We start from the raw sequence: 10,193 nt of genomic DNA on the forward strand, positions 1-10,193 counted from the left end.
TTAACTACGCAGCACACCTAGCTCATCTCCCTCTTTTTACAGCACGCAGCCAGCCCAATGGCCCACCTAAACTAGCCGGCTAGGCCAACCCACTAGACCGAGCCGCCCCATTCCCTTAACCTAATTGATCCCCTTCTCTCTCTCCCTCTCCCCCCACACACACTCGTCTTTCCCTCCTACTTGATCCCTAGGGTCACCAAGGTGCCCCCACTCATGTGTGGCTGATCCGACCCTGGCCGCTGCTCCACTGCCATCATCGCCGGCTTGCCTCCAACCACCACGATGTCCCGGGGTTGATACTATACAGTTGTTAGAGGAGGTGCAAGATCTACATAGTGTCACTCCAAAGGTATTACATAGATCTAGAACACCGATAAAGAGATAAGCTTTGATGTTTCCATCATATTTTTATATATTTTACTAGGCACAGCGTACATTAATCATTAATGTGAGGTGTTGATGTAGAGAAGATGAGAGACATCATGGTGGTGAAAATAGAGAAATTTACTCGTGCTCGTGGAGCATAGATGCTCGATGCCATGGGAGCACCTAGGCCGTTAGATCTCAGATCTAATGATTATTATGGGAGCCCTTGGATCCCGCATGATCACATGACTCCAAAGGAGTTTTTTTTCTTCTTCAAAAGTAACCACTGGGCAACATAGTTTTAAAAACCGAACCGATAAGGCCTTCGGTTCAGTTTTTTACATGTCAGACCGCCGGTTCACCTGTTAGAATGCAGATTTTTTACAATACAAACAATATAATTAGAGTAACAATATATGCATAGAGAATTAAAACAAGATCAAATAGTAATGGTTTGCTTTGTAAAACAACAAAGAATCGTAGCTAAGGTGGTTATCATGCCAAGCATTGGCCAATGCCCACCACCTGGGATGGAATCCCACCAACGGCGGAGCTTAGTTGGGGCCAGCAGGTGCCATGGCCCCCCAGCCTCACTAGTAAACCTGAAGGAAATTTTTTGGGGGCAGTTTAGATTAGATTTTTTTTAGCTTTTGGCCCCCCCCAAACAACCATATTTGCTACCTCGCCCCCCCGGGACATCCTGTCTAGCTCCGCCACTGAATCCCACTACTTGCAACAATATTTATTTGATCATCTCTCTACACCGGTATGACCGGTTTTCACCGGTCTAGTTACAGGTCGGTCCATTGTGCTTAAAAAACCGTTCTGGTTTTTTCATGTTCAACCGGCGGTGTGGTCCGGTTTTTAAACTATGGCATGCAGGCATGATTTATCCACGGTCAAAATAGGCAAGAGATGTACTCCCTCCGTTTCTATTTACTCTGCATCTCTGCATATTAACTTTTGTCAAAGTCAAGCTTTGTAAACTTTGACGAAATTTATAGACAAAAATAATAACATGTACAATAATTTAGATTCATTATTGAACGTACTTTCGCATCATATAGATTTGTTATGGTAGATATTTATATTCTTTTTCATAAACTTGGTCAAAGTTTATGAAGTTTGACTTCAGTGAACTCTAATATGCAGAGTAAATAAAAACGAAGGGAGTATTTTAAAGTGGTTTTGAAATGTATTTTCAAACTAGGCAAGACATGAAACAAGGGAAAGCTCTCCCACCAATGCCAAGGACAAACGCCCCTTGATGTCAGTAACCATAGGACAAACCGTACGCCTTAATTAATCAGCTACTGCTTTGGGATGAAACAAAGTAGGGAAAGGAACAGAGCACAAAGATTCTCCGGCTCGGCGCCCAAGAAATTCACCATGTTCAACGCCAGAGATGCACGAGCAGGGTGTACAAAAGTAAAAGTAAAAGAAGAGAATATCATTATCATTAGACGCCTGCGATTAGCCCCCCAATGATGCCGCTGCCCCTATACTACTTGTGGTGCAAAGTGGCCCAAGAATAATGAGGAAAAACAACTTTCCCCTTTCCTCTCTCTCGACACTCCCACTGATGGGCTGTGGCGAGAGTGTGTGAGCCTCCCTCCTCCCGTGCTCTCTGCCTACCACCCAAGAAAAGCAGGCGCTCACGGGCAGGCCCTGGCCGCCACCACCACCACCGCCCCACCTCGGCCGCCCCCACCCCCGCCGCCCCAAATGCATCCCGCCTTCCGCCGCCGCCTTTTCCTCTCCCTCGGCCTCATCTCGGCCTCCCTCCTCGCGCTTCGGGCGGGCGCTGGAGATGCGGCGGCAATGCAGGCGCTGCGCCGGGGGCTGGCGCCGCCGGACTGGGCGGCCGCGCCGGCCGACCACTGCGCCTGGCGCGGCGTCACGTGCGGAGGGGCACGTGAGGTGACCGCGGTCGAGCTGCCCCGCCGGGGCCTCCGCGGGGACTTCTCGGCCGCCGCCGGGCTCCCCGCGCTGGCGCGGCTCGATCTCTCCTTCAACGCGCTCGCCGGCGCCGTCCCCGCGGCTCTCGGTGCGCTCCCTCGCCTCGAGCTCCTCGACCTCTCCATGAACAGGCTCTCCGGCCCCATCCCGGCCGCCCTCGGCCGCGCCGTCGGCCTCAAGTTCTTGAACCTCTCCAACAACGCGCTCTCCGGCGCCATCCCCGACGACCTCAGGGGCCTCAAGGAGCTCCAAGAAGTGCAGATTTCGGGCAACAACCTCACCGGCGCCATCCCCGGCTGGCTCGCCGGCCTCCCCGGGCTCCGCGTGCTCTCCGCCTACGAGAACGCGCTCTCGGGACCGATCCCGCCGGGGCTCGGGCTCTCGTCCAAGCTCCAGGTGCTCAACCTCCACTCCAATGGCCTCGAGGGCAGCATACCCAGCAGCCTCTTCGACCTTGGTAATCTGCAGGTTCTGATCCTCACCGTGAATAGGCTCAACGGCACAATCCCGGATTCAATCGGCCGGTGCCTCGATCTATCCAACGTGCGCATCGGCAACAATCGCCTCGTAGGCGCCATCCCGGCATCCATTGGCGACGCTACCAGCCTGACCTACTTTGAGGCCGACAGCAACCAGCTGTCTGGCAGTATCCCCGCTCAGTTTGCACGCTGCGCCAACCTGACGCTGCTCAATTTGGCCTACAACCGCCTTGTCGGCGAGGTGCCGGACATGCTTGGGGACCTGAGGAACCTGCAAGAGCTCATCATCTCCGGCAATGGCCTCGGCGGCGAGTTCCCGAGGTCCATTCTGCGGTGCCGGAACTTGAGCAAACTGGACTTGAGCTACAACGCTTTCCGCGGCGGCTTGCCAGATGCCATCTGCAACGGATCAAGGATGCAGTTTCTTGTGCTCGATCACAACGAGTTCTCGGGTAGCATCCCGCACGGTATAGGTGGATGCAGCCGGCTTCTCGAGCTGCAGCTTGCCAACAACAATCTGAGTGGTGTGATACCAGCTGAAATGGGCAAGATCAAGAGCTTACAGATTGCGCTCAACCTGAGCTTCAATCACCTCCTAGGGCCGCTGCCCCGAGAGCTTGGGCGGCTCGATAAGCTCGTGGCGCTGGATTTATCTAGCAATGAGATATCTGGCGAGATCCCTGGTGACATGAGAGGGATGCTGAGCTTGATAGTTGTCAACTTGTCAAACAACCGGCTCCGTGGTGCCATACCGGCGTTCGGGCCATTTCAGAAGAGTGCAGGGTCCAGCTTCTCCGGCAATGCCAAGCTGTGCGGCGACCCGCTGGATGTGGACTGTGGACCGATTTATGGATCCAATTATGGATCGGACCACAGGAAGATATCTTACAGGGTGGCTTTGGCAGTTGCTGGGTCCTGCGTGCTCATCTTCTCGGTGGTATCATTGGTGGTAACGTTGTTCATGTGGCGTGAGAGGCAGGAGAAGGAGGCCGACGCAAAGAAGGCCGAAGCAGGGGAGGCGGTCGTCGTGGAAGCGCGGCACGTCATGGCCTCAAGCGTGTTCATTGAGAGCTTGCAGCAGGCCATTGATTTCCAGAGCTGTGTCCAGGCCACGTTCAAGGACGCCAGTGCAGTGAGGAGCGGCACGTTCAGCACAACCTACAAGGCTGTCATGCCATCAGGCATGGTGGTGTGCGTCAAGAAGCTGAAGTCGGTCGACCGCGCCGTCGTCCACCACCAGGCCAAGATGGTCCGGGAGCTCGAGCGCCTGGCGCACGTAAACCATCCCAACCTTGTGCGTCCCATTGGGTATGTCATCTACGAGGATGTTGCGTTGCTGCTGCAGTATGACTTGCCGAATGGAACGTTGCTTCAGCTTCTGCACAATGCAGACAACTGCGATGGTGAGAGCCAGAAACCTGACTGGCCGAAGCTGTTGTCAATCGCAATTGGTGTCGCCGAAGGGCTGGCCTTCCTCCACCAGATTGCCACTATCCACCTCGACATTTCCTCGGGTAATGTCTTCCTTGACTCCCACTACAATGCGCTTCTTGGCGAAGTTGAGATCTCCAAGCTGCTGGACCCTTCAAAGGGCACTGCCAGCATCAGTGCGGTTGCTGGCACATTTGGTTACATACCTCCAGGTCTGAACTTTTCTCCCAAATTGCACTTGATTTCTTGCAGAGTATGCCTACTCAATGTGCCAGACCATGCTAAAATTTGCCTAAACATAACACAAATTGCACTTGATTTCTTGCAGAGTATGCCTACTCAATGCAGGTTACTGTACCAGGGAATGTGTACAGCTTCGGGGTACTGCTGCTGGAGATCCTGACGTCCAAGATGCCGGTGGACGAGGAGTTTGGCGAGGGTGTGGACCTTGTCAAGTGGGTGCACTCCGCGCCGGAGAGGGGGGAGACGCCGGAGCAGATCATGGACCCGAGGCTGAGCACCGTGTCGTTCGCGTGGCGGAGGCAGATGCTCGCCGTGCTCAAGGTCGCGATGCTGTGCACGGAGCGCGCCCCGGCGAAGCGGCCCAAGATGAAGAAGGCGGTAGAGATGCTGCAGGAGGCCAAGAACAGCTGACCACGCACCGCATCCTCTTTGCTGAATGCTAAGATTGCTCCTTCGGAGACGAAATGACAAGCATAAAGAACAAATGCGCGCCACGAATCTGCGGTAATTATTCGGCCGGGTATGAATCTGATGGCCATTTTCTTCTCTGTATATACGGACTAGTCTTGATTTTGCTCTCAAGCTGCCGGTAGCATGCATTGCCAGCATCAGAGAACTGATCGTCGTGGATAGCTTCGAGCATTGTTCGGCATCATTACTTGCTGATGGCAACGTGAGAATGTTTGGTCCATTTCTGGTTGGACGCCCCGCTAGAAGAATTGTCTATCCCATTTTCTAACCTTGGTCAAGCGACATGTGCACCTTAAACTAAAAAATATCAGGTAAGAGCAAGTCTAGAGCATTGTCGCCATATCCATATCCGCGGCCTCCGTAATAATCAGGGTCAGGGCGGAGAGCGGAGTGGTTGGCGGAGGACTGCTCCTTGTACTTCTGTGGGGAAGTACGGTGTGAAGGAAAGAGGGCGTCATGGTGAAGGTAATGAGGGGTGAGCATCATCCGGTTTTAAAAATATCAGAGGGCTCGAAATGTCATGCTATGGCGGGAAACCGAGCGGGAAGAGAAGGGTCCGGCTGGGGAAAGAAAAGGATGCACCGCGGGGTGGGTTCTTTTTGTGGCACTGTGTGTTACTCCCTCCGTTTTAAAATATATGAACCAACTTAGTAAAGTTGGGTCATCTATTTTGAAACGGAGGGAGTACATATAAGATGGCGGATAGTCTAAACAACCATATTTCTCCCTCACATATGGGTTGAATTTGGGGAGCCCGAACTGTCTACATACTTGGATTGTGGAGAGCTTGTTAAGCGCCCATTTGATGTCTGTACATATCAGGATGTATGCATGAGAAATGAACTTCAACCTTGGTGACGACCTGATCATTTGTTTGATTCATTTGTATCAACGGAAGCCCGTAACAACCCAACAAGTATGTGATGCATTAGGGCGGCACAATTTATGCAAAGGCTGTGTCTGTTATGCGGGCAAGGTAGCGGTGGGTGCTGTACTTATTCGGCCGTAGGAAGCTCTTCCTCCTCGAACCACTTGGAGAAGCCCCAAACTCTCTCTAGAACTCCCTCTCGGCGCGGTCCTCTTCGGCCTCGTCGGAAAAATGTCCGTGTGGAGAGGCTAGGGGCTAGCTGTCATGACACGGCCAATGGGGGTTGAGTCTAGCGGCAAAAGGGGGAGACACGGCAAAAGTGGTGGCGATGGAAGCTAAGATAGGTGCTCACTTACGAGCGGGGAAGTTGGACGAGGAGTGGCGCTGGTGAGTGAGGGTGAACCGACTTATATACCTGCGAACGGGCGCACTCTACGGGAAAATTGGAAACGGTGCGGTGGAAAACCGGCTGCACTATTGGCAGAAGTGAAGGCAACAGGTGTATGGACGGCTGCACTACTTGCAGGACTGGGTGTGGGAGGAAGAAAAGGACTCAAAACTTCCCTCCCGCGCAATTGGTTGGCTTTGGAGTGTGCTTCATACCAGTGCCTCACAACCTCAAAATTTAGCGTTTCGGTGAACCAACCTGTGGTTGGATGGTTAGAGGGACTGTGGTATTCCCAGCCCATCAGGGTTCAAATCTTGGTGCTCGCATTTATTCCTGGATTTATTTCAGAATTTCCAGCAATGCGCATTCAGTGGAAGAAGGCGTTCCCGTCGACGACGAGGTGCCTACTGTGACTTCATAAATTTCAAGATGATATGTCGGCTCAGTCTTTCGAAGGTGCTCGTAAGGGTAGGGTGTGCGTGTGAGCGTTCATGGGGTGAGTGTATGCATGTGTGTATATGAGCGCTTGCGTCTGTACTGTGTTTAGCGTTTCGCGGGCTTAATTTGGAGCAGCCTAAAAAATTATGTGCAGGTAAGGGCATTTCTGACCGATCCTTTATAACTGGTCAGAGGAGTAAAATGCGATTTTACTCCTCTAACCGTGACCTAACCGATCCCCAATAGACCATAGTGGAGCAAAAAAAGTTACTCGGCCGCCGCCGCTCAACGGCCGAGTAAAAATCTTTCCCTCTAATCTGCTTCCTCTTCTCCCCCTTGCCTCGCCGCCGGCGCTTCCCCGCTGACCCCTCTCCTCCCAATGGCCGGACGCGGTGGCTTGAGGTCCCCGCCGCCGATTCATCGGAGGATCTGCACCGCCACACCCATGGGTTGTCGTCTGCCGGCACATCCTCGAGCCGCCGCTGCTCGCCCGATGTGCCCGTCCCCACCCGATTTGCCGATTTCTCGGAGCTCCCTCCGTCGCGGCCGCCACAGAGGACCTACCATGGCGTCCGACAACGCTCTTGGCGGACATGGGTGGTGGAGATCACCGACCGGGAGACCTACCGACGGAATTGGATCGGGTCGTTCCACACAACGAAGCTCGCGGCAATGGAGTATGACCGGTGGCAAGTCTGGCTCCACGGCCGCGATGCGAGGTTGAACTACCCATTCGGGACAGCGCTAGTCCACCTCATCCTGCCGGAGCCGGGTGTGGTGAGCACGACAATGGTGCGGGAGGATCGAGAGGCGAGGGAGCGCCTTGAGGCGGAGGCCGTCGACGAGGCATACATGGAGAACCTCCGCCGCCAGCACCCGGAGCTCGTGGAGGCGGAGTGGGCGATATCGCTGACAATGGAGGGGAGGTCATCATCATCTTCGACGACGAGGTGGAAGGCGGCGAGGAGGAAGGCAAGAAGGACGACAAGGAGGAGGAGGAGGGGTATGATGTTGAGGAGTGGCGGAGCATCTTCCCTGTCTGCAACGACGCCGGCATCAGCCTGGACCCAGCTCTCACTAAGGGTGGACTGACGAGGAAGGATTGGCTTGACCTCCACTACGGTCATTGAACTTGAGTAGTTTTTAGTGTAGTTTTCAGTTTAGTGTAATTTAAGTTCAAATATATGTCTAATGTTTGGTTTTCAAGACCATATATGTTGAACTTTTGTTTAAATGCATGCAAATTTCGGTTGAAATTAGATTGAGTTTATGCAAATTTACATTTTCTCTGAAGGAAATATGCCCTAGAGGCAATAATAAAGTTATTATTTATTTCCTTATTTCATGATAAATGTTTATTATTCATGCTAGAATTGTATTAACCGGAAACTTAGTACATGTGTGAATACATAGACAAAACAGAGTGTCATTAGTATGCCTCTACTTGACTAGCTCGTTAATCAAAGATGGTTAAGTTTCCTAGCCATAGACATGAGTTGTCATTTGATAAACGGGATCACATCATTAGAGAATGATGTGATTGACTTGACCCATTCTGTTAGCTTAGCACTTGATCGTTTAGTATGTTGCTATTGCTTTCTTCATGACTTATACATGTTCCTATGACTATGAGATTATGCAACTCCCGATTAACGGAGGAACACTTTGTGTGCTACCAAACGTCACAACGTAACTAAGTGATTATAAATGTGCTCTACAGGTGTCTCTAATGGTGTTTGTTGGGTTGGCATATATCGAGATGAGGATTTGTCACTCCGATTGTCGGAGAGGTACCTCTGGGCCCTCTCGGTAATGTACATCACTATAAGCCTTGCAAGCAATGTGACTAATGAGTTAGTTACGGGATGATGCATTACGAAATGAGTAAAGAGACTTGCCGTTAACGAGATTGAACTAGGTATTGGGATACTGACGATCGAATCTCGGGCAAGTAACATACCGATGACAAAGGGAACAATGTATGTTGTTATGCGGTTTGAACGATAAAGATCTTCGTAGAATATGTGGGAGCCAATATGAGCATCCAGGTTCCGCTATTGGTTATTGTCCGGAGACATGTCTCGGTCATTGTCGGTGTCAAAACCGGCGGATCTCGGGTAGGGGGTCCCGATCTGTGCGTCAAGGCTGATGGTAACAAGAAGTAAGGGACACAGATGTTTACCCAGGTTCGGGCCCTCTCGATGGAGGTAAAACCCTACTTCCTGCTTGATTAATATTGATGATATGGGTAGTACAAGAGTAGATCTACCACGAGATCATAGAGGCTAAAACCCTAGGAGCTAGCCTATGATGGTATGAATGTATTTGTGATCGGCCTTCTAAGGACCAACCTCTCCGGTTTATATAGATACCGGAGAGGGATAGGGTTTACATGGAATCGGTTACAAGGAAGGAAATATAATATCCGGATCGCCAAACTTGCCTTCCACTCCAAGGAAAGTCCCATCCGGACACGGGCCGAAGTCTTGAGTCTCGTATCTTCACGCTTCCATAGTCCGGACGTTGTACACAGTCTGGCTGTCCGGATACCTCCTAATCCAGGACTCCCTCAGTAGCCCCTGAACCAGGCTTCAATGACGATGAGTCCGGCGCGCAGTATTGTCTTCGGCATTGCAAGGCGGGTTCCTCCTCCGAATACTCCAAAGTATCTGTTACGACGAATAGTGTCCGGTCTCCAATCGATGTTGTGCTCCTCGGCTTCAGCGTCTTAATAATGACCATCTCCACGTGTCGGGCGAATGCGAGGAGTCGAGGTATTTTTGCATTTGCCACCCTCGATCCTCCGAGGCAACCGTCTATTTGAAGGGACAGGGGTTCTCAGATCCAAACCTCACTTTCCTCCCTTGAGCTAGCATCCTAGAGCGCTTCGCGAAAAGCCATTCCAGCATGGCCGGCCGTCGCAGCTCTTCTGCTTGCCCTCCTCGCTCTAAGTCGAGGGATTGGGGAGAGTGCTCAGTTCCCCACAGCCGTTTGGTGAAGTTACAAACTCAAGGGTTTCTTCCACCGGCATTCATGGTCTCCGTCCAAGCTGGAATAGCTACTTACGACGGAGGGGAACAAGCGGAGGGATTTCCTAACACGTCTCCGGAGTTCCCTATCCACCCGTTTCTTCATCTCGCATCTACTGAGGGGCGTCGGGTTCCCTATCCACCCGTTTCTTCGCGGGCTCCTGGAGTTCTATGGCCTCCAGCTACACCATCTTACCCCAGCCTCCATTCTGCACATAGCGGGGTATGTCGCCCTTTGCGAGCTGTTTTTAGGCTGCGAACCACACTTCAGATTGTGGAGGAAGCTGTTTTGCCTTGTCCCCCGCGCCCAGGGGGAGTCCCTGTATCAAGTGGGCGGGGCCGAAGTATGGTGCATTGCCGAGACTGGATACCTGTCCGGTACTCCTGAGAATGCACCAGAAAACTGGCCTTCAGAGTGGTTCTATATAAATGACGTTCCCCTTCCGGATCCAGTCCGGAGGGGTCTCCCCAAGTTCAGCAACGCCCCATCGAGGGCACGCCTAAGTTGGCGTCCCCGGGGC

General features: G+C 52.3%; 1 protein-coding gene across 1 annotated transcript; it reads left to right on the forward strand.

The window, feature by feature from the left end:
* Positions 1–1,917: 1,917 nt before the first annotated feature.
* On the forward strand, positions 1,918–5,191 carry LOC123069209 (leucine-rich repeat receptor-like tyrosine-protein kinase PXC3). The gene is made up of 2 exons (XM_044491994.1): positions 1,918–4,447; positions 4,564–5,191. Exons 1-2 carry the CDS (start codon positions 2,092–2,094, stop codon positions 4,887–4,889), a joined length of 2,682 nt encoding a protein of 893 aa, XP_044347929.1. The 5' UTR covers positions 1,918–2,091; the 3' UTR covers positions 4,890–5,191.
* Positions 5,192–10,193: the final 5,002 nt, after the last annotated feature.

Source organism: Triticum aestivum, chromosome 3B (assembly GCF_018294505.1).
Source record: "Triticum aestivum cultivar Chinese Spring chromosome 3B, IWGSC CS RefSeq v2.1, whole genome shotgun sequence".
In the NCBI taxonomy this organism is placed as follows: domain Eukaryota; kingdom Viridiplantae; phylum Streptophyta; class Magnoliopsida; order Poales; family Poaceae; genus Triticum; species Triticum aestivum.